Raw genomic sequence first — 25,743 nt, forward strand, 5'->3', positions numbered from 1 at the left:
AGAAAGATATCCATTTAGGAAAGGACAGAAAAAGGGCAGGAAGGAAACCATCAGTTGATGGGGCTGATGAATGGAGATTCAGGAGATCGGAATTCTAACCCTTCTTCTGTCACGAGTTTTGTGACCTTGGGCAAGCCATGTCATTTTCCTAGGTCTAAGGTATGTTTATTTTTTAAATAGGGGAGGAGCAAGGGAGAGATAGGGGGTTGCATGGCTGGGTTCGTTAAATTGATTTTTTCAGTGTCCCTTGCAGCCCCAAACATCTGGAATCCAACCAGGTTTTCCTTGTCGGTTGACTTTCTTGTTTCTTGGCTTCTCATTTCATTGAGGAGTTGATATGGAAGAGACACCATGGGAGATAAACATGAAGAACACAAGGCTTCTGCCCTTAAGATGCTTATTACCTAATAGCAGATATTAGAGTTACACAAAGGACTCTACCACAATATATCCTGTGATTGGTTCCAGGATACAGGAACAAATGCCATGGGGACTCAGAGGAGGCAGAGATCACTGCCAGCTCGGAGGACAGGAAAGAACTTTCTGGAAGAGGACATTAGCATTTGATGGGAGGTGGGCTACAGGGAGGGCTTGAAGGTTGGTGGGGTTTTTTGTAGGCAGAGATGGAGGACATGACATTCCTGATATAAGAAATAAGTCGAGGTAAGGGGCAAGGAAAGTGCTGGATGTATTAGGGGACCAGTGAGCCATTTGGGTTAGCTGAGCACAGGCAATGAGTCAGGTAGCAATGGTGGTTTTGGACCCCATTTGGGCAGTCCTAATCTTGTCAGAACATGCATTTTACTTAGTAGGCAGCAGGGAGATGTTTTCTGAGTTTGTATGTGACCTGGTCTGAACTGTAGTTCAGGATAAGTCACCTACAGCAGAGTGTAGGATGTACTGCAAGTGGAAAGGACTCAGGGGAAGGACAGCTAAAAAACGAATGCATGCAGAATCCTGGTGAAAGCTACCCAGGCCTGAGCTGGGGTGGTGACAGTGGGAATGGAAAGCGGAGGCCAGATTTATGCAAGCTGTGGTAGAGGAGAGGACTCATAGGTCCCTCCATGTTTAAGCAAGTCCGAGGTAGGACCCTCTAGTTCCACTAATATCAAAAGTAAATTCAAGAAGGGAAGGGTGTTTGGGCAGGGGAAAGGGGAAAGGAGTTGACTTTCCATGCATTCAGTCAGAAGTACAAGAAGTGCTCAACATTTACAGACTCCTGACTGGACCTCAGTACCGCGGATGGGGCTGGAGATGGGTATCGCAAAGTTGACATTGTCCAAATGAGAGCTCAAATTGTGGAAATGAATAGATCGCCACAGAACTGCAGAGTAAGGCAGGAGGAAGACAGACAACTTAAGACAGAATCTTAAGAAATGCCTAAATTCTTCCCTCATGAGGAAGTGGGCACGGTCAATGTTACAGAATGTAATCAGGTGGGTACATCATTGTGCCAAATGGAAAGGGAATATTGAAAGGGAGAGGCTGGTGAACCACAGTGTAAAAACTGCATTACTGCTTTGCGGATGAGCTGCTTAGAAGTGGTGCCTAGAAGGGACTGGCTCTGAGAATAGTTAAGAGCGTTTGTGATGAGCATTTGTGTGTGTGTGTGTGTTCTGACAGATAAATGAAGGTGAAAATTGGACCCAGACCTGGTCCTCAGGTTGTGACAGCCAAGATTCCAAATCTTTATTTTTCCTTAATATTAGCAAAGTGTTGACTCAGAACCCAAGGCCTCTTTCTTTGGGAAAGCTCAGATTATAGCCAACCTTTGTTTTTCGGACGACTACCTGGGGAATTACCTGGGGAATGGTATTTTCTTTCTCCTCCATAGTTCCCCAATTTTTAGTTTCCACTTGTCCTGGGTCTTGGGTTTGTTTCTGGGAGTTGAATTCCGAGGATAATAAATATGTTGATCACCTCTGAAAGCTCAGTGCCTGAAGCGCCAGAGGGAGGGAAAAAAGAGGAGGGGGTAGGGTAGGCAGGAATGAGACTTTAGCTCTATTGTAGTTCACATACAAAGGCCTGTTTGCAAACTACAATGTAAATGAAGACTTTATTAGCCAAGGATTTATCTTCACAATAAGATCTGGGTAATTACACCAGGGAGATACCACTGCTATAAATCCAAGTAGGATTAATTGCTTCCCAACAATGCAGACTGGTTTATCACTTTTGTTTGTTTTACTTCAGTGTTTTTCTTAAGTTATGATAATTTGCAAAAATTACAAAACATTTACTTTTGGCCCCACAAGTGTTAGAACAACTCCACCTGCCAAGAGTTGGAGGGTGAGGATGGGGTCTCTTAAGGCATCCAGATCTATCAGTGAATTTAAAAATTAGGCTGGGGTTTTAATCTGTCAGTTAACTAGCTATGTTACCTTAGGTAGGTTGCTTAATAGAATGCCATGCTTCAATTTTTTACATTGGCAAAATGGTAATTTAAAAAATACTGGTTCTATTTATCTCACAGAATTATTGTTCAGGTTGTAAAACTATTTTCTCTTTGAATTATAAACATTAGGCAAATTCCAGACATACTATTACTTAGGCAACGAGATAACCACTGCAGCTAGTCTGGGGTCAGGATGGGGAGGTGAAAGCCGGGACCAGGGTTTGGAGAGTCTGAATGAAGAAAGGAGGATTACTGGGGTTGGCAGAAGCTTTTGCTTCAGTTCAAGGATGGGTGATGCCACTGAGAGAGCAAGCTTGAAAAAAACAAAAAACCTCTATGTTTCATACATCACTCCTAATGCTGCTTTGAGATAATTGCTTGAGTAAATAGATCCTTTCATATTGACTAATAAAGAGATGCTCAAATTTGTACATCTGATGCCCATTATTTACTTGCTCTCTGACTTTTGTTACCATGACTTCAACAGTAATTTCGTATAAATCAAATGGCTTTAGCTCTGTGTAAGGCTTGGCGCTGTAATCTCCTAGTAGCTTCAACACAGTCCTTTGTCCACTCAAGTACTGAAGAATACAATGATTTAGATTTCGAAGTCTGATTCTGGAGTCAGATAGTAAGAAATCAGGGTTCTAGATATTGGAAAGGATCACTCCAAATACATCACTAAGCCACATATCAACGAGTTTAAACACAAAAGGTTCTTGAGGGAATGAAGTTGAAGTAACCAACGTCATTGAGCCATTGCTGACCTACCTGTACTGGTGGTTTATTTGCCACGTAACCTGACTGTTCCTCAGTTTCCTCACCTGTTAAACAAGAGGCAGGTGAGATTATCTCTAAGGTCACTTCCTGCTTTGAAAGACTTTTACTCTAAATAAGGGTTTGGAGGAAATTACAAAATGCATCCTCATAGCTCTTGATAAGCCCAAATAATACACCAGGACATCACAAAACTAGAACATGAAAATGTCCCTTGTAGTCTCTGTGCCAAGTAGGGAGAAATGGAAATGGTGGTGGTGGTGGTGGGGGGGAGGAATAAACAAAACCCCCAAAAAGCTGTAAAAAAAAGAAAGTAAAAAGCAACGTATACTGGTGGAACTCCTGCTCCATTTTAAGTAGCCATGTTCAAAAACATTGTTGAAGACCTACTATGTGCAAGGCACTAACTTGTTACTTTTCAATTTTTTACTTTGCCAGTAATCTCTTCAGTCTGAGCCGCTGAATACCGCCTTGGGTAGGCATAAAATTAAAGCCAAGGTCAAGGGAGACAGAGTCTACAAATAGACCAAAAATAAAACGCAAGTGACATCATTAGGGGAACAAAAGCCAACATATTGCACAAAGATCAAAGGCATAAAAAGAAAAACATGTTTGGTTAATACTGGGCATTTCATGTGCTTGCGAGGCGCGTCCATCCATCCACACCACACTTCTTAACCATGCTATTCTAAACCGATGACACGTCCAGCTTCAGCGCGGACAGGGCGCAGAGCGCTGATCCCACACAAATCCCACAATCCTAGACCCCGCGCCAACTCTCCTCTGGGAAGGAAGGCGGCGTTCCCCCCCTCCCCCCCACCCAGGGCGACTGTACAATAAAGCAGCTTCTCCAATCTCTTCGTCCAACAAGAACTATTGGTCCAAATAAGTAAGGACATAAATAAACACATAAAAGGAAAAGGGTGGGAGGAGGGGAAAGGGAAGTTCTCTCCCTTTCTTTTCAAATTTCCCGCACCCCTTTTCCTCCCCGCCTCCCCACGCCGCCTCCACTTTCAGCAGCAGCTCTGGAGCCCGACCACGCACTGCAGGGCGGTCCGGGAGAGCGTCTTTGGAAAAGGAGGCGGGACTGGCCAGATGAATAATTCGGCGTCCGACTTTTCCTGCCTCCGGTGGTAGTTCCTCCTCCGCTTGGTTACTGGATTGCACACGCGGCCGGGCGCTCGGCCCTCGATTGCTCCGGCCTATCACCCTGGGATGCCGCCTGCCGCCGCCACCGCCGCGGCTGTCGGGCTGGTGGGATCCGCGGCGGAGCGGGAGCCGGAGCCCGAGCCGTGGCCTGAGAGTTAGGGGGGCGGGTCGCCTCATTCCTGGGGTGGCAACTGAAGGCCGGAGGGCGAGAAGCCGGGGCCGCCGGCCCCCTCAGGCTGAGGGAGCGGACACTCGGAGCTCCTGAGGCGGCGGCGGCGGGAGCCGGTCAGAGGGGGCGGCCCCTGGCGGCGACGCCCCCAGCCCAGCCCCGCCGGCCCCGCTGCATCCCCAGCGGCTCTGAGGGGACTGGCTGGCGAGCCGCTCCTCCGGGTGCTTCCTCGTCCCCTCTCCCTCCGCCGTGGTGTGGGAGAGACCCACACCTGAGCCCGGACCCACCCTCGGCCGGGGCACCCTGGAGCCACCTCCCGGCCTGGGTCCCGCGCGCCGGCAGCAGGTGGGCTGCAGCGCCCGAGCGGCCCGCAGTGGGCGGCGGGGAAGGAGCTGAGCCGCGTCCGCGCCGCCTGCCGCGCGGGTCCCGGCCCCGCCGCTGCGCTCTCCTCCTCCCCTTCCCGCAGGCAGGGCGCGCCCGCCCCGCCGCCGCCGCCTTGTCCCTCCGGGGCACCATGGAGCTCTCCCCGTCGTCGGGAGGAGCCGCGGAGGCGCTGTCCTGGCCGGAGATGTTCCCGGGACTGGAGTCCGACTCGCCGCTGCCGCCGGAGGATCTGGACGCGGTCGTGCCGGTCAGTGGGGCCGTGGCTGGTGGCATGTTGGACCGGATCCTCCTGGAGTCAGTGTGTCAGCAGCAGAGCTGGGTCCGGGTGTACGGTAAGGACCGCAGGCCGGCATCGAGGCTGGTGTGTCTTCCCTGTGCTCCGGCTGGAACGCATTCCCCGGGCGAAGCCCCATCCCTCCTGGGGCCGTTTTCCCACATCCCTTTTTGTTCTTTGGGTGCGTTTCTGACAAGTTTCTCCAGACTAGCCCTTGGGGAGAGAGAGGTGACTCAGTGTGGTCTTTGGACCTGTTCGAGCACCTGCGGTAAGTTTCAGGTAGAGTTGGGCGATGCAGCTTTAATTCAGAGGGGACCCCTTCCAGGGACCTGTCAAGCCATCTTCACGAAGGTCTGATGGAACACACCGTGCAGTCGAGCGAACGGCGTTTCATTGCTTTCTCTGGGTTGAGGCAAGGCTGGAAACCAAGACATGAAAAAGCTTAGAGGATCAGATCATGATGCAACAAAATAAAAGAAACCCCAAGTCTTTATTTGGTGGCCACAGACTCACCTGTAACCTCTTTCTGGACCTTCTCTCGCCAAAGACGCCTGCGTGTTAGCCCATGGGGTGTGGGTGGTTTCAGGTTGCACTGTGATTTCTGGGTCTCTTGGTAAAGTGACTGGGAGGCGACTCAGCAAGTGGAAAGTGAGGAACGCAGTCAAACTTTCCCTTTCTGCTGCATTCGCAGGAACCACCTCTTTAATTAAAACCCAGTGATGGGATCCCACTAGGGTGAGCCTTGTGGCAGCTTCCAAACCATGCTGGTCTTGAAAACAACTGATATAGCCCAGGGATTTCTAGCCCAGCACTGCAGGGCCGAAGGGTGGCCTTCCAAAATATTGGAGCGTCAAGGTGTTTCGCTCACATGAACACAGGAGACATTAGTAACGTGGCTGAGCCTAAGAAGGCCAGTTGGCAGCCCCCCCGGGACCAAACACAATGCTAAGATGTTACCCTGCAGTCGTGTGCATCTAAGCCTATAGGGATCCAGTACATTAGGTTTTCTTTCTTCATCCTCCGAACAGGGTATGTGTTTACTATTCAGGAGTGACCACTACTTGGAAGTTGTTTCTCTAGATAGTTCAGTTGATTTCAAGACTTGGAGTCTGTCACTATCAGCAAGATCACAGAACTCGGAGTCCAGAGATTTGCGTTTTCGTCTCATTTCTGCCAGTAAGGTGGCTGTGTGACTTGGGGCAGATCAGGTTTCTTTTTTAACCTCTGGTTCCTCATCTGTAAAATGAGTGGCTTGGATTAAGTCATCTCTTACTGACCCTTTCCGTTCTAAAAATCCAGTAGTTCTTATGACCAGTTCTTAAGGATATATGTATGTACTGCTTTGTCTTTTGCTTGATGTGTATCAGTGTTTCTTGATGTTATTCCAATTAATTGAAATAAAGCAGAAAAGTGGGAGATGAGGCACGGTCACCCAGTTCATTCTCAGCAGATTAAAAACTTTAGTGCCTGATTTTCCATCCACTTGCTAATTCTGCTTAGCTGATAGCTTAAGCAAAGGTTGATGAGAATCTCAATTAGAGTATATATTGTGGTTACAACATTTTCCCATTCTATCCCTCCTGTCTTACACACTTCCTTGGCATATTGTTCTTATTTACTGTGTAGAAATACTTTCTTACCTCTAAAGCATCTCATCCTGAATACCAGCTTTTCCGCCTTTCGTTTGATGAAAATATTCCCAAACTCTGAATGACTCTTGGCTTTTCCATGTTCTTAGGTAGTTTTTAAGTTGCCTATTGTCTAACTCTTGGAAAAGCTTTGAAGTAAAATTAATCAAATGTGGAAAATCAATTTGGAAAACACTAGTTCATTTGGTTTTCTTGTTTACTTGTTTGTTTTGGGTGTTCAAAATCCTGATTGTTTTGGAATGTTTAGGTTCTTCTACACAATTTAAAGAGACTTTGGTGAGCATAGTCTAATGTTTTTTTAAAGAAATCCAGAAACTGGGAAACCTAGTCGAGAGTATACAACTAGGGGTTGAGAACCTGGGTTTTCATTCTGGCTTTGCCACAAATTGGTTGTCTAACTTTGGACAAGTAATTTTAACTCCGTGGGTCTAAGTTTCTACGTAAAATGTGGAATCTGGAGTAATTGGTATCTATGGGCCATTTCAGCTTAAAGTTGTCTGATTCTATGGCTTCCCCTATTATTTTACCTACAACTTGGCCTACCGATTCCAGCCAGCCAGCCGCTGGGGGCCAGGCCTCAGCCAAACCTTTTAATGCATTTAACTCATGATTATCAGGGGGACCTGGGGAAACCCTTTTATCCAACGAGCTGAGTTTTGAAAGAAGGAATGTTGAGGGCAGATGTATATTTGTTTGGAATGTTTTCACCAGATAGGAGGGTGGGCATGGGGGTCTTGCTCAAGGCTAGCTCATTCAGTTTTGAGACTTAACCTAAAATAGCCATGTGGGTTTTAAGATAGGGTGCAAAATAAGGATCTGTGTTAAGTGCTGCTGGCTTCTGGCTGCGGTTCACAGCCTCGGCAGCACACTTGTGTTTGAAATCAGTACACAATCAAACAACAGCAAAAGTGCCCTCCTCCCCCAAGAATATCTTAACTGAAACTTTTAGAAACAATATTTTATTAGTTTGCCTCACAAAATTGGAAGATTAGGCACTATTTTGAGTTTGCTGTCGATAGGTCTCGATCTTTGGCACACACACACACACACACACACATCTATCTACCTGCCTACCTACGTATCTTTCTCTCCAGAGTTTGTGCATTGCCATGATGGGAAAACTTTTTTGGAATATGTTCAGAGTTTTATAATGGGTGGATCTAAATTTAGAACACGAAGAAATGCGTATCTTTCAGACACAGCTAAGAGAAAACATTTATGCTGTCCTATCATCCTTCATTTTCTTTTAGTTGTAAAATGTTTCATTTGTTCTATTCCAGTATTACAATAAGTTATGCCCGTGGCCTGTCAGGATCATAAATTTTTGTTTATCTTTGTATTCTTGCCTTGCCACCCCTTCTGTGTGTCCAGCAGATTTGGTATTGGTACCTTGCTCACAGTAAGTCAGCGTTTGTTGAATGTTGATCCATCTATGCTTTGACCATCCAGAGCTCAACCTGACTGATTGTATGGGTGGCAGAGTAGCTTAAACAAAGGCATGCCACAAACAGCTAAATATGGATGCAGAATCCAAGAGCATCAAATGCAGAACATTTTTCAGATATTTATAGCCTCAAAGCGAAGTCAATTGGCTGAAAAAGCTCAGCAGCCTAGCAAAAGGAAACGGGAGCGGCAGAGCCAGCCTCACTGTCTGTGCTTTCTGGTAAACAATGAGAACATTAAAACTAACTACTTTACCATGAATGGATGGCCAGTGTGGGACACCCTTTGGGAGAGATTTAAGAGACCAGCCTCTCGCAGTGCCCGTACTACAGTTCAGCATCCAGCAGTACAACAGGTCTACAAGTGTATGCACAGATGTGCTTTTGGATAGTTAGTGGGGAAATATAGTTATCAAATCAACAATCACCAAGAAATCCTATAGTTTTTAATTTTAATAATATCAGTAGGACTTATCTAAAATATTCAGTTAATAAAATGAATAACATCAATATTACTGTTTACCATTAGGCTAATATATAGCTTATTGTTTACTGATGACTGATAGGGACCTGCTGGAAAATTTCTAAAGGCCGATACTATTTCAGCACGCAGAAGAGAAAGGGAATTAATTGTACTGCATCAAATACCATATAATTCTAGAAATGTGACAGTGGGAATTTGGTAAGAATTTCTCATGAACTGAGTATGTGTTGATCGGGGCAGAAGTCTTATCCTTTGTAGTAAAATAACATTGCCTATACTTCAAGAATTAAGACAAAGGAGCTGTATTTTGTTACATTTTTAGAGACTATGTCTCTATATTTACTTAAAATGTTGCAAGCAGTAACAAGTCCAGGAAGTTTTTTCCTTTTGGTCCAGTATGAATTAGAGGTGACTAACTGGCCTTATGCAGAATGTTCTTAACATAATTGACTTTGAATATTTCCAGCAAATCACTGATTTTTGCATGTCTTAAATATGTACCCCATGATTCCTGTTTTGTTTTAATGTGTAAATGGATTATATTGTTCAGGCCAAACTAAAAGTTCTGTGTGCTCTAGCTAATTGCTTTCTAGAAGAAAATCAATGAATGTGTATCCTATACACCCCAAACCATGTTCATGTTACTTAAGTGTTTTAATTTCCTCAAATAATGTTAATTGAACTTCTACAAATGAGTGTTAATACTTCAGGAATTCTTGGGACCTGTAGCTTGAATTCACTACTTAGGATGTGGCCTTGACTTTGAATGTTGACACAGTTTCCCATGATCTCCAAACACATTTTACACACATTAGGAGTAGACAGTTCTTCACTGAAATAAGAGAGAAGTTCCAGGAATGCCTAGGCTGATACTGTTTGTTTTAAACCATATTGATTTCAAATAGCACCCCACCCCCTTTTTTCTTCTTTTGAGAGAGAATTTGTAAATCCCATTTAAATCATGTGTTTTATTACTGTTTACAGATTAAGGGCAATTCCCTTTATAACATCGTAGTATTTTTCTCTCCTTTATCATGTCGATGTATTGCTATTTCATTTTCAAAGAATGAAAACATTTTTTGAAGAATGCAACTATATATCCACTATCTCTTTTCCAAAACCATTTGGACTAGAGTGTTTCAGAATTCAAGACTTTTTGATTTTTAGAAAATAGAGTATAGTGACATCAGTGATATCAGTAGGACTTACCTAAAACATTCAGTTAATAACCCCTTACTGGGGCCTGGAGCAACATCCAGGAATCCTCCTTGTTAATATTTCTGCAATTAAACGAAAGAATATTCACACTAAGTGTGGTATAAGACCATAAATAGTGTTATGGCAGTGCAGGTCAGATTTTACTGCTAAAGAAGTTATGAAAAAAAGTTTTCAGAACACTTTGGATTTAGGAATTGCAGGTATGGAATTGAGGACCTGTACAAATTTTCTGATGTAAATAATATGAAGTTCTACAACACACCTATTTATCTGAGAATAGTTTGTTTACAAGGATTGCCTTTATTTTTTTCAGATAAATTCAGTGCATACACTTTAAAAATGTTGTACAGTGTATCCTATTATGTTGAATGAAATAAATTTCTCTGATTTGCTAAGGAAAAGAAGGGGGATTCACGTGACAAAGAAAGTAGACTTTACTGAAATTTCTAAGGAAATGGTGGTAAGGCAGTGGTTTCTAATGCTTTGTTTCATTAGAAAGATGAGGTAAGTTGAAGCAGAGGGTTTATATAATTGTTCTTTGTAGGTTGCTCTCTTCAGTAGCACAAAGTGATTTGATCACCTTTTAAGTAGGTGAACCACAGAAAAGCATTCAACTAATGACTGAGTTAATCCAGAAAAAATTCAGCTGTCTGTTCCCTTGTCCCTCCCTATTGGAATAACTTTTAAACAACCAGGGAGATGTTTGGTCTTGTTAACCAGGAAGAGGAGTTTGAAGGGTGCTGAGGGCACTGCTGAAATTGCTTCACCCTGTCTGGGCAGACGGATAATTGCTCTCTGATGTTTGCAAAAACACCTTTCTTCCCAAAGGCTATCAAATGCTTCTCAAGACCTGTAGGTAGAGTATCCTTTACAAATTTAATGTAGTTTATTTTCTAGTGAGAAGGCAGCCATCAGGAAACACAGGATATGGAAATGGTAGGGAAACAAACAAGAAAAAAGATATCCAGAGATTCAGAACAGTAGTGTTAGTGGGTATACTACACACAAAAGAAATAAAAATTGAGCCCTTGAAGGCATGACAGAACTTCGTTTGATAGACTGTGATGCAGAAGTTATCCTCTTCCTTATCTTTACAGCAGGGTTCAGATGTTGGGAGTCTGAGTTTTACCTTCCCTCACCAAGTGTTGGTTACATTAATTAGTTGTCTATGTCTACTTTGCTCATCAGGGTCCAATTTAGATCCTGATTTCATTCTTATTCCTTCATAAATTGTCTTCGGCCTTGCTCTAATTCTGTCCATAGGGTGTCATTTTTAGTAGGCTTTTTGAAAGTACCCCCTAACTCCCCTCCTGAGCCTAAGAGATTGGGAAACCTTGGAGATACTGTTTGGGAGAGTGAAAATTTAGAGAGGAAAATATTTAACATAATGCAACAAAAAATTAAGAAGAATGGTGTGGAAGGTTAAAAAGAAACTTTGAAGTTGACAGTCTTAAATGTTTTTTTTAAAAAAACAATCCTTTGTTTCCGCATTAAGGAAACTGGCTCAGGAAGTTTAGCTGATTCCCAAGATGGTAGACAAATTCCAGTTTGTCCGGATTAGAACTCTTAACCTCAGATTCCTCCGCCTCCTGTTTTAGCTTCTAGGTCTTACTGTTTACCCTTAGGGAGATGGCCTTTCAAAGCTGGAGGTCAGAACACTCCACAGTGAGAAATGCCAGATTGTTAGTTTCACAGTCTTTAAGGGAAATGCTGGAAGTACCATTACCTAGGTAACAGAAAACAAAAATGTACAAAACATCCAGAAAGTAGGAGGATGAGAATAATCTCATAGTGATCCTTCTGAGGTAGACTAGAGGACAGATGAGATATTTTCATCTCTGTTTTTCTAAATTCTTTATGCATAAATTCAGTGTTCTGCGGTTGGAGGTGATGTTTGAAAGAAATTTGAAAGTTTCATTTATGATGCTTAGAACCCTGGAAAATACCTAATACTTTTCTATCTTTCCTTTTAATTTCTAAGTTCTCTGATTCATATCATTGAAAAATTAATACCCTTTTTTCTAATTGTGAATATAATCTCTGTTTAATGTAAAGGATTTGAATTACAAGAAAATTAAACTCCCCTGTAATTCCACATCTCAGAGATAACTATTCTTGAAATTTCTTTTGTATTTTATTCCAGTTTTTTCTGTGTACAAATGTACTTTTTTTGTACATATTTGGTATCATACTGCATGTATTTTACATTCTGCCTTTTTTATAAAGGGTATTTTATGCTTTTGAAAATGTTTAAAATTTTAAAAATATATTTTGTTTTTAAATTTGACTTTCAAAATAGGTAATATATTTTCCTCTTTCAAAATTCAAAAGGTATGTATGAAAGGGTGTCCATGAGGTCTCCCTCACTCTTTCTCCCTCGCCCCTTACTTGCCACATGACACTCTACACAATCAATGTGTGACATTCTTGTGTATCCTTCCATACCTATTCCATGCACACAGACGCAGATAAATAGATAAGTAAGATCTCTGCCAAGGGTGAGGTCCAAGAAATGTAGTTAAAAAAAAATACTGTCATGTATTTTGGAAGGTTAATGAAATCACTGGGGGAGATCTGAAAAGGAGGTTGGCTGGGAGTTCTGAAGTCTGGAGCCAGTTGTGAATTGCTTTCTATCTGAACTGATATAATTTTTACTGGGCATCTGCTTTCTTCTTTTTGTCACAAATGATAACCCATTATAGGAACTGATCTGCACCTTGTGTTACCCCTCTTTCACATTCCCCCTTCTTCACACACGCTTATTAATACATCTTGCATGTATTTTCCCGTCAATCTATAAAGCAGTTCCTCATTCTTATGGCTGCATAATGCCAGGATAAATCATAACTTATTTAAGCATTCTCCAAGTTTGGATGGTATAAGTGATGGTACAGTGAATAATCTTGACTATAAGCCGTTTTGCTTGTGTACGTCTATAAGAAAAAAACGTGAAATTGCTAGGTCAAAGATATACATATCTGTAATTTTGAAAGATATTCCAAAATTGCTCTTCTCAGGGGTTGTACCTTAATATATTTCACAAGCAGTGTGTGAGAGTGCTTCTGTCTCCTCACAGAGGGAATTATCAAGATGTTTTGAATCTGACAATCTAAAAGATAAAAAATAGTCTTAGTTTAATTTTAATTTTTTATATTTCTTACATTTAGTGTGAATATCTTACAAAGCCATTTAAATATGTCCTTTACTGTGAACTGTACATATCTTTTGCCCATTTTTAATAGGTTGGATCTTTTTTCTTTTTTTTTAAATTTTTTGTTGGGGAATATTGGGGAATAGTGTCTTTCTCCAGGGCCCATCAGCTCCAAGTCGTTGTCCTTCAATCTAGTTGTGGAGGGCGCAGCGCAGCTCCAAGTCCAGTCGCTGTTTTCAATCTTAGGGGGCGCAGCCCACCATCCCATGCGGGATTTGACTGGCAACATTGTTAAGAGTTTGCGCTCTAACCAACTGAGCCATCCAGATGAGCCATCGAGCCGCCCCTCCGGAAGCTCAGTGGCAGCTCATTGTCTTCAATCTAGTTGTGGAGGGTGCAGCTCACTGGCCCATGTGGGAATCGAACCGGCAACCCTGTTGTTCAGAGCTCGCGCTCCAACCAACTGAGCCATCTGGCTGCCCTGGATCTTTATCTTAGTGATTTATAGGAATTCTTAGTATGTGAAGTAAAGAGCCCTTTATCTGCCATGAGTTGCCAGTATTCTTCCTTTGTCTTTTTTCCCCCTCTATGAAGAAATTATTTTTATGTGGTTGAATGTATCGGTATTTTCTTTTATGACTTTTTGGTTTTATGTCATAGTTAGAATGGCCTTTCATATTCTGAGGTTATAAATGCTCCCGTGATTTGTCTAGTACTTCATTTTTACCTCTTTGCATTTAAATCTTTGATCCATTTGAAATTCATCCTGGCATAAGGTATGAGATACGGGTACGATTTCATTTTTAGAAAGATAGCTTTTCAGTTGTCCTAACATCATTTGTTGAATAATCCATCTTTTCCCCACCCATTCAAGATGACTCCTTTATCCTTTACCAAATTGCCATTTGTATTTTGGTTTATTTCAAGATTTTCTACTCTGTTTTATTGGTCTGTCTATATTCATGTGCCAGTATCACACTATTTTACTACCGAGCCTTTATAATATGAAAATACAGTTTGTTAATGACTCTAACATAATTTATCTAACCGTTATCCTACTTTAGACATTAACATTTTAGACATTAACTTTAGACATTAGCATTTAGAAATTTTTCAAAATTTTTATGTTCACAGTCTACTGATTATCTTTGTGCACAAGTCTTTGAATTGGACTTCTGATGTTTTTCCTTAGGCTGAATTCCTAGAAGAGTGTTTGTAAAGGCATGAGACTTACTGCCAGATTGGTGTGACCTTCCTGGAAAGCAATTCGTGCTACAAGTATATGAAAGAATGGCGCACAATTTTAAGCTCTACTTCTGTGTTACAACTTTCAACATATTGAAATATGTTTATGTAGATTTCACATAGTGCCTTTACACATTGTTTAGCACATATTAAATGTCCTCAGAATTCTAACGCTTATAAGACTGCCCTTCAAACACTGAGTTGCTTTTCCAGTGGTACTCGTTTTGATTAATGGCGTATTTCCAAGTGAATGAGGAAAGGGCATGAGTATAGAGTCAAAACAGTTGGTCTGTGAAAGGTCAAATCCATGACCATGGTCTTATTTATACTATGGTAGACTCTCCAACTGAAATAACCTGACACAGACATATAAAGCTTTTAGATACTCGAAGAAGAACCTGCTTGGTGGCTTTCATCTTAGCTGTTCGTGTCCTCTTTCTGCTCTTTATTTCTCAGAGTATTAAGGAGGAATTGCTGTTCATGAAAGTTCCTCTGGTTTGAATATAGGCTCACTTAATTTTAGCCAGATGAATGACTGAGGTGTGTACCTTATAGAGTACTGTGTTAATGACTGAGTTTTCTGCCGGGGGTCAATTTAGGTATGTTACAGGTAAGATTATGATAATGTCAAACAAAGCCAAATTCCAAGAATGGCAATAAGAACTAATATTAATGGCAAACGTATTAATAATTAAAAATCTTCAGAAAACAAGGACAGGAATAGGAATTGGACTCTGAAAAATCATGGTTTATATAGACCATTGACCAGCTAGCCGTATTTTCTTTTTTTAAGGACTTTATATTTTTGGAGCAGGTTTATAATCACAGCAAAATTGAGCGGAAGGTACAGAGATTTCCCATGTCCCCACACATGCATAGCTTCCCCCATTTTCAACATTTCCAACAAGAGTGGCACATTTATTACAGTTGGTGAACCTAATTAACATGTCATTATTACCTAGTCTGTAATTTGTATCAGGGTTTACTCTTGGTGGTGTACATTCTATGGGTTTCGACAAATGTTTAATGACATGTATCCACCACTATAGTATGTCATATAGAATATTTCCACTGCCTTAAAAATCCTCTGTGCTCTTGTCCATATCTCTCCCCACCCTCTACCCCATACCCCCTGGCAACCACTGATATTCTTACTGCTTCCATAGTTTTGCCTTTTCCAGAATGTTATATACTTGGAATCACACCCAAACTTTCTTTTACCAGTTACTGTTTTGTTTCATATGTAATACATACGCATAAGCTTGCCTTGTTAAATCAGAAAATAGCAGACTTATAAAGGAACAAAGTAGTGTAACTTTTAACAATGATATAGAGTAGTTTGAGAGTGAAGAGAAAAATTCAGTATCCAGTTAATATTGTGAAGGTTTGTAGGAAATTTTGTTTGAATTAAATTTGGGCAGGATATCATGTGTAAATATTTTGCTTTCATATTTCCCTTAGGCTGACTATGTACCGTGTTTCCCCCAAAATAAGTCCGGGTCTTATATTAAGGTTTACTCCAAAACACGCGTTAGGGCTTATGTTCAGGAGATGTCATTCTGAAAAATCATGCTAGGGCTTATTTTCTGGTTAGGTCTTATTTTCTGGGAAACACAGTATTTGTAAATTTCAAGAATGCCCCTGAGAAAACCCAAAGCCTTTCTAGTGCATGTCCTGTTTAGAAATGGACCAGTTTTATCCAAGTGGATGGTGATTAGTCTATAGCAACAGACAGACCTTGAAAAGGATGGCTGGTATCATAGCTGCCAACTAACAAAAGACATGTTTCAGTATCTAAAAAATGACTACCTTTAGTATTTTCTCATTTCATAAAGACTTCATAGTAGTTTTCCTTTTTACACAAATGAAGATTTATGTGCTTATTTCAGATCTAGCTTGATAACATGGTTAAGAAAAAAATAGTACATATGTGGTGATTCCTACTGATATAGAAAGATACGCCAGAGGATTTGATATGGCCATATTTCCTGTGGTTTTGTTCAGTTCAGAAAGTCCTAAGTCATTCTTTTGCAAGTATACCCTAAATCAGTTTAAGAAGAAATTTTAAGTTATTTGCACTTAAGGTTGTGTTTTTGACAAGGTAACGTATAATGAATGATCCTTGTAGTTTATATCCAAATTTTATTTTTTATGACTGAGTAATATTCCATTGTAAGTGTATGCCACATTTGTTTATCCATTAATGTGTCAGTGGACACTGGGTTGTTTCCACCTTTTGGTTATTGTGATGCTGCTGAACTTTGCTGTGCAAATATCACCTAACTGTCAGTTCTTTTGGATACATACCTAGGAGTGGAATGGCTGGGGCTTACGCTAGTTCTGTGTTTAACCTTTTGAGAAACCGCCAAATTTTTCCACAGCATCTGCACGTTTTTACATTCCTACCGGCAATGCACAAGGGTTCTAACTTCTCCACATTCTTGCCCACGCTTCTTATTTTCCATCCTTTTTGATTATAACAATTCTGATACGTGTGAAGTGGTATCTCATTGTGATTTTGATTTCCATTTTGGTATCTCATTGTGATTTTGATTTCCATTTCCCTCGTGTATTAGTGATGCTGAGCATCTTTTCATGCATTTAATGGCCATTTGTATATTTTCTTTGGAGAAATGTCTATTCATGTTCTTTCGTATTAATTTTTGGTCGATATGTTTATATTTTTCAAATTGTCAGTGATAGTGTTAATTATCTTATATGTTAATCTTAACTCTAATAACAGTGACAATCATGAGCATAATTATAACAACAGCAACGACAAAGTAACTTTTTGGGTGCTTACTATATTAGCCAGGCATAGTTCTAGATGCTTTTATGCCTATTAATTTATTTAATCTTCGTAACTACCCTATGACGTAAATACTATTATTTTTCTCATTTTATAGTTAAGGAATCAGAGGCATAGAGATAGAAAAGAACTTGTACACGGATATATGGCAAGTAAGTGGCTAATGTGGGATTTGAATCCAGGCAGTTCACTCGTGATTCGGCTCTTAAGTGCTGTAGAATTTGGCTTCTCACAGGTAAAAAATACAAATGCTTATTATAAAAAGCACTCAGTGTGATGTTTGTTCATTTGAACGCTGAAGCTGTAGTTTACGTATGTGTTTTATATAGCACTATAACTACAAAATAATGACATTTGATCTGCTGGATATGCTTTGGATGTCATGATGTTATCAAACATCTTCACAGAGTTGTCCAAGTTTTATTAACTGTAGACAACGTGAGAAAGCTGTATGTGGATGAGTGGTGTGAATACTTCTATATTTAAAAAAGATTAGACAAAGTCTGTTAGCTGTCTAATATTTATGTATTTTTAGCAATAATACAAAATATGAAAATAGGTTTTTTTCCCCTATGATATGATGCCTTTGTAGACCTCTTATTTATTTTTAATCAATCCAGTGATAATACCAAAATTTAAGAGACCACACAATCTTAAGAACCATGAGTTATATTCATCTGGGACATAGCTTCATTTATTCCAGGATTTACATTTCAAGCACTCTCCACTTTATTATTTGTAATTCTAAAGAGACTCTACTTTTATAGAAGCAGGTAAACCCAAACAATGATTGCAGCTTGACCATGTAACAGACATTTTAGGGTACTTATAGAATTCACAGTTTTTCCTAAAAGCCCGGGAACATGGCTTCTTGGTGGGCATGAAATTTAGATTCAGAGTGTCAATTTTACACAAAAATTCTGCTGGGATTTTGACGGGGGTTGTGTTGAATCTGTAGATCAATGTTGGGGAGGATTGTAATTTTAACAATATTAAGTCTTTCCATCCAGGAACACAGTACAACTCTCTCTGTATTTGTCCTCTTTACTTTGTTTCTACAAAGCTTTCAGTGTACTGGTCATGCACATATTTTCTTTGATTCACCCCTACGTATTTCACAATTTTTGATGATACTGTACTTTATATGATTTAAAAAATTTTTAATTTCCAATCATTTGTTGGTAGTGTATAGAACTACTGTAGATTTTTTGCATTTTTGTTTTGTATCTTGCAACCTTGCTAAACTCACTTGTTATTTCTAGTGTGTTTTTTGTAGATTCTATTGGCTTTTCTATGTAGAGAATCAACTATATTGTCTACAGATAAAGACAGTTTTACGTCTTTTCTAATCAGGATGTCTTTAATACTCCTTTTCCAATCAGGATGTCTTTTTTTTTTTTTACTTTTTCTTGCCTGATTACATTGGCTAGAACCTTCAGAATAGTGTTTAATAGAAGTGGTGAGAGAAGACATTCTTGCCTTCTTCCTGATCTTAGGGTGAAAACTTTGAGTCTTTTACCGTTTAAGTGTGATGTTAGCTTTAGGGCTTTTTGTTTGTTTGTTTTGTTTTTGTTTTTTATATGCCCCTTACAAATTTCAAGACATTCCCTAATATTGCTACTTTCTTGAGTGATTTTTTATTTTTTTAAATCAGAAATGGTGTTGAATTTTCATCTAAATGCTTTTTTTGCATCTATTCCGATGATCGTATGGTTTCTTTTCTAGTCTGTTAATATTAATTACATTGATTTTTGAGTCTTAAACCAATTTACCATCCTGGCATAAATCATACTTGGTCATGATGTATTATTATCCTTTTTATTGTTGTTTAGTTTGTTTGATTTGATTTGCTAAAATTATGTTAAAGAATTTTGCATCTATATCCATGGAGGAATGTTTTTTTCTAGTTTTCTTGTGATATCTATCTGGCTTTGGTTTCAGAGTGTGCTGACAATATAGTCTGCATTGTAAAGTATTCCTTTTTAAATTTTCTGGAAGAGTTTGTGTAGAATTGATATTATTTCTTTCAGGTATATTTGGTACAGTTTATCAGAGAAGCTATCTAGACCTGGACTTTTCTTTGTAGTAAGATTTTTCACTTCAAGTCCAATTTCTTTTTTAGATATAGGGCCATTTAGGTTGTTCATTTCTTCTTGATGAGCTTTTGTTCTTTGTGTCTTGAAGGATTGGGTTCATTTTGTTTAAGTTGTCAAATGTAACAGCATAAAATTGTTTATAATATTTTCATATCCTTTTAATATCTTTAGAATCTTTAAAGATGTTACCCCTTTCATTTCTGATGTTATAAGTTTCTGTCTTCCCTATTTTATTCCCCATCAGTCTTTAGGTTTATCAATTTTATTGATCTGAGAATCAGCTTTTGGTGTCATTGTTTTTTTCCTATTTCTTTTATTTTTCTTTCTTCCTTCCCTCTTTTCTTTCAAAATTGCATTGATTTCTGTTGTAATCTTTATTATTTCCTTTCCTCTGTCTACTTTGGGTTTCATTTATTGTTCCTTTTCTAGTTTATCACTGTAGAAGCTGATACCATTGATTTGAGACCTTTTATCTTTTCTAATAAAGGCATTGTTTGTGCTATAAATGTTCTTAGTACTGCATTAGTTGCGTACCACAAATACTTTGTGTTTTCATTTTCATTCAGTTCAAAATCATTTCTTGTTTCTCTTTTGGTATCTTTTTTTGACACATGGGCCATCTAGAAGTGTCTAATATAGTTTCCAGATATTTGAGGATTTTCTAGATATCTTTTTATTGCCGATTTCTTATTTATGGTCAAGAATATACTTTGTATGATTCAAATCCCTTTAAATTTACTGAGATTTGTTTTATGCCCTGAATATAGTATGCACATAAATGAAATGTGTATTTTGCTATTGTGAAATGGAATGTTTTATTAATGTCTAATAGGTCCAGTTGGTTGATAGTTTTGTGCAAATTTTCTATATTCTTTCTGATTTTCTATCCATTATTGAAAGAGATTTGTTGCAGTCATGGCTATAATTGTGGATTTGTATTTCCCCCTGCTGTTCTATCAGGTTTTGCTTCATGTGTTTTGAAGCTTTGTTATTAGGAGCATAAACATTTTAATGTATTATGTCCTCCTGATGAAGACATAACAGCCCTGTTACAAAGGTAAGATAAGTATGGTTCTCATTTTTTAGCTCTATAGCATATATTGAAGGATACTTTTTAAGACCTTGGAATGACACTATTTTGTGTTTTCAAAGATCGAAATATTCTCTTTAATTTTTTCTAACAGAGTTAACTGGAAACCTTTGAGTAATAAAGTAGCTGATGTACTGTAAATAGTAATCTTTTTGATGTTTCGACCCAAGTAACTTTTGGGGCTACCATCTCAATCAGGTTCAACTTTTGAGATGAACTGAACTCTAATCCATTCTGTTTAAACATTGTAGGATGTTTTCATGATTTAGTTAAAATTGCCCTTAAATATACCTTCCAAATAACTAGTACACCTGTATTTTTAAAATAAATTTACTTATATTTAAAAATAAGGTATACCTTGAGCGAAGGAAATAGCAAGATCTTATAAATAAAGCACAATTATGATTTGGAATATGATTCTTTCAAGTTCTTTTACTGTATTACAGAGAGTCAGAGCAGGATACCAGTTACTTTCTTTCCCCAATTTTTCACAAATTATCTGTTTCTTAATACATTTTGAAGTTTTTCAGGTGAGTGTCATCAAACTTACTGTTTTCTAGTTTCTGAGACCTACCCTAACCGCTTTATGAAAATCAGTATAATATTTTCTTTATATAAGGTCACCTTCAGAAGTTTTGTGAATACATTTTTTTATCTTTTTCCAATTTCTTTTAATGTTCTTTTAAAAAAAAGTGTTTTGTTCGCTAAGGGATTAAAAACATATTTGTGTAGCTCTTGGTTGTGTATGATATGCATTTCCTTTCCTGTTCCTCATAGCAACTTTGTGAAATAAATAGGGTTAGAAGTGAAGAAACTGAGTTTAAAGCAGGTTGTGACTTGCTCAGAGTTAAAGACTCCAGTCCAGTGTTCAATCTACTTTCTACTAATAGAAATCAAGTAGTTCTGCTTTCTCTTTGTCATTTGTTGTCATTACACTCTTTCCCCTGAAACTCTAGACTTCTTTCTGCTTTGTTCATGTTTCTCTGTATAGAGCTTAGACAAAAAACTAAACAAAACAAAAGAAGAAACAAACAAAAAAACCCTGCCTTGCTTTTTTATCTTTAGCATTTTTCACTAACCTCACTTCATTTTTGGTTTTAGTTTTCCTGATACTGTTTTTCATTTCTGGGTTTCTTTGAAAGCTTTTAGAGATAGATGTTCTTTAAAAGCTAAGCCTGGCTCTAGGACTGCCTGGTTTTTATTTGTGGTACTCTGTACCTTGAAAACAAAGGGCACCTTAAGTCTTCTCAAAGGAGCATGGAATCTATGGAGCTGACTCCTGTTGTTACCTGCTGAGAAAAATCAGTGACCGAATGTGCCACCAACCTGGGGCTCATGGAATGCTCATCTGAATGGTTTTGGAATTTTAGGTGAGTGTGACACGTTAGTGTGCTTTATCGGCAATCCTACTTTTGTCCGGTATAAGAAGAAATAGGCAAGTATGGGATTGTTCATTTGATTTATAAAGCCAACATCAGTGTTGAAAAAAAAAATGAGTATTTTTGGAGGCACTTTAAGTCAAAAAGAAAATGATGCTGTCTGCTTTAACTATGCTTAAGTCAAAAATGGAGAAAATGAAATTGACATGGCCTTTTCCTTAAATAATATTTTCAGGTCTTCAGGAATGAAGACTGTAGTAGGAATGGAATAAAAATGATTGGATGTCAAAAATGACGCAGGCAGTCATTTATCTGTTTGCATCCTAGCACGTCATCTTAATGTTATCCAGGAAGAAAATAATCAAAACGAATGATTCATGAACTGACTGTACTGTTTGTTAAAGGCAAGTATCTTTGTGGTGCATGAGAAACCTATATAGGAAAGCTAGGATTTGTATAACCAGTAAAGTTTTATTTATTTTTTGGTATATCTTATGTAAAATTATAACCAGGATATGTGTAGTTTTGGCATAAAGGAAGAATTAACGATACGGGTTTGTCAAATTTTATAGTCTAGCTGTCCATCATAAAATGAATCTGTAATATTTAATTTCCATTTTTTTGCTCACACACCACTCTGGAGCACTTAATTGTATATTATTTAAAATTTATTTTTATTTTTAGATCTTAGCCAAGTTGACCTGAGGCTAGTAGTAATAAATACCAAGGATGTTATTATAATCTGTGGATAGAGAATGCTAGAATTTCATGATCACATATAACATTGGTGCCAAATTCAACCTGTCAGCCAGCGATACTAAAAATGAGTTCCTCAGACCATCTACGTAAGAATCATTGGGAACGCGTCTTAAAAATACAGATCCCTGGACCCCTTCCGATAGGGGTCCCACCAATCAAAATCCCCACCATGTCCCACCAATCAAAATCTCTGAGGATTGTGCCTAGGATTTAAATTTTAACAGACATCCAAGTAATTTGAATGCACGTAAAAATCTGAGCTATTTTACAGAAGATTCAATATGTTATACATACTGCTCTTTTACTTAAGATGGTTAAATTAGGAGATCTTTAAAAGCAGAGAAAAACGAGGATGTCTATTTTCAATTTAAGAATCAAATACGTTACATGCCTTAAACTTATACAGTGATGTATGTTAATTATATCTCAATAAAACTAAAGAAAAATTTTTTTTCATTACCTGGGGAGGGGGAAGACTCAGTTAGATTTGTAGAGGTTTAAAACAAAGCTAACATAATTGTAGTGTTATTGTCATTTATTCGTTTCTCCTGACGATGCAAGTTGGACTTGAATTTTATAATTCAGGGCGTTGATCATCTAATGTTTGTTTAAGCAGTGTAGAAAGTACTGTGAGGCTTTTAAAGACTTATTGGGCTGAAGAAACACAGGTAAGCTCCACATTCAACTTGCCGTCTGGTCCTTACTTCACTGTACTCGTATTCTCTCACTCCTAGTGTTCTTCCACGTCAGGTTTTCCAAAATTGCCCTTGATTTAAAATACAAAAACAGAAAGGAGGGGAAAATTTTTTGAGGTTTCTTATTCCACGCTGTATGAAATTTGGTATGTTTTATGGTATGTTTATCTATGTCAGAATTTTCAAAAAATGTCCCCTCCAAAGGAAATACCCAGAACCCCATAAAATGAAGTAGATCTGCTCTGGCCACATCCCCTGGGCGCATCTCCTGGGCATTCTAGGGTCTTGAGTATAAAAGTTGAAAACCACTGGAAGGAGAGGTAGTTGATATTTATTAAATTATGAATAGGGAGAGGAAGGGAGCGTGAAGGGCTGTCAAAGCTGTTCAGTCCTTAGAGCAGTGGTTCACCAGGGGCAGTTTTGCCCCCTTGGGGACATTTGGAAACATGTGGAGACAGTTTTGGTTGTCACATCTGGGGTTGTGGTTGGGGAACCACTGCTGTCTAGTAGTGGGGTTTAGAGTGCTGCTAAGCATCCTACGTTGAACAGGACAACGTCTTACAACAAAGAATTATCCTGCCTCAAGTGTCAGTGTTGAGAAGCCCTGCCTTAATGAAACAAGTTTTCCAAAATGTGATTTGATTTATAGCCCATATTCTAAAATACAACTTGGTCTACAGACCATATTCTCTGTAAATAGGAGCTCAGTGAACAACAGGCAAATGTTTTTGTAAATGAGTAGCTGGGTAAATTGTCGTGATGTTCCTGTTAGGTTATTATTTCATTAGGGTGTTTCTTTTCAGAGATTTTGATTCAACAGAAGTTTTCTTTCATTAGCTTTAGAAAAATCTTTATTAAGAAAATATGTTATTTATATTTTATATATTATAACCTGTCAGAGGTGCACAGTATGAGACAATAGCATCTGTCTTAGAATTGCCCTCCCCACATCGGGGTGATTCTCTTTTATTTTATGACCAGCTTTTATCAGCCAATATGACTTTTTTTTTTTTTAAAGGTTGCTTTTATTGAAGTGGGTTGACTTTTTTAAAGTGGAAATATTTCTAGTTGTAAAATCTCCTCTCTCTACAAACTTGTTTCTATTAATACAGCATCATTTTAATTCAGTATTAAGGACGTGCTATAGAGAGATGACAAAAAACCTAAGTTTGTAATATTATGTTTTAGTCTTTGAGAAGTCATCTCCTACCCTCCTTAAGTCTTTCCTAACAGCCAGTCGTAAGAAATATCCTGGGAGATTTGGTGCCAAAACATTAATTAGAAAAACTACGTTAAGGAAGTTCTGGTCACCCAAAATGCTTCCTTCAGCCTTATTTCGTCTTTAGTGGGTATATAGCATTTTAGCCAATTGCTATGGCATTATATATTTAGTAAGTGTACCACATTTCAGATTTTGCTTGTATTTCAGGGGAAACTGAAGTATGTGGTGAGGATTATTGAAACTATATTCTTACTACCATATATAAAAGTTTTCCCCTGTTTTTTATCATGAGGCATTGGTACGCGGTATCTCTTCATGTGCAATGTATAATATGTACTTATTAACTTGGGTCAGTTAGGAAGCTAATAACTATACATGGAGTTTTTCATTAATCTTATAGAAAATTTAGTACCTCAACACTTTATATGATGTAGAAAACAACAAGTAGTTGTTATAATTTCACCCGGTTTTACGGTCAGTCACAGTGGTTTAACACAGGCTTTCCCTAATGTTTATTGTTTTATTTCAGCATTGAAGTGGTGGAAATGATTTCATTACGTAGAAACAGATTGAATTTGAAAAGAAAAATTTTACATGCACTAGATTGCATTATCTTCCTGGTTTATGTGACATTTGCTAATTCAGCGTATATATTCTGAGTACTTTTGAGTTTATAGTGGGTGGAAACTGTCACCTGTATCTGGTTACTGTGATTTTTAAGGTAAGGTCCCAAAGAACTATTTATATTTATGATAACCCATGTTTCAATTTATTCCTCACTCTTTGGTGATTTCTAGTGTATTGCCATTATGAACTCGACCCCTTGTCTTTAGAAATAAAATGTAAATTTGGAGGCCAAAACTAGAAACATGATTTTTACCTCTGTTCTATTTGAGCAAAGCAGTACAAAATTATATAGTCAGCTGTATTACATGTTGAATACTTATTAAGAATACTTTTAAGGGAAGCTGAAATGTTTAAGTTGATCATAATATTCCAGTTTTTTGTTTATTGAGTTATAATTTAAATACAGTAAATTTTATCCCTTTCATGTGTATAATTCTATGAAGTTTGATATGTATGGACAGTCATGTAAACTCCCTTCACAATCAAGGTAGAGACTATTTCCATCATCCCAGAAGGTAGCCTCATGCCTCTTTATGGTCAGTCCCCCTTTCCCACTCCCAGTTCTGATTTTTGTCCCTATACTTTTAACTTTTCCAGAATGTCATATAAATGTGTTCGTAGAGTATGTGTCTGAATGTGCTTCCCTTTTAAAACAATACTATTCTAGCATATATATATATATATATATAGACACGTTTTGTTGATCCATTTCTCCATCAGTGGACACTT

General features: G+C 38.5%; 1 protein-coding gene across 3 annotated transcripts in view; it reads left to right on the plus strand.

Annotated features, from left to right (window-relative positions):
• The first annotated feature begins 4,967 nt into the window (after positions 1-4,967).
• Positions 4,968-25,743, plus strand: part of RASAL2 (RAS protein activator like 2) — a 265,824-nt gene continuing 245,048 nt past the window's right edge. For all 3 annotated transcript variants that reach the window (XM_033092539.1, XM_033092540.1, XM_033092541.1), the window contains exon 1: positions 4,968-5,206. In XM_033092539.1, the coding sequence (XP_032948430.1) occupies positions 5,005-5,206 (202 nt within the window). In that variant the 5' untranslated portion in view covers positions 4,968-5,004. The remainder of the gene's footprint in view (positions 5,207-25,743) is intronic.

This window comes from Rhinolophus ferrumequinum, chromosome 22 (genome assembly GCF_004115265.2).
Source record: "Rhinolophus ferrumequinum isolate MPI-CBG mRhiFer1 chromosome 22, mRhiFer1_v1.p, whole genome shotgun sequence".
NCBI classification, from domain to species: Eukaryota; Metazoa; Chordata; class Mammalia; order Chiroptera; family Rhinolophidae; genus Rhinolophus; species Rhinolophus ferrumequinum.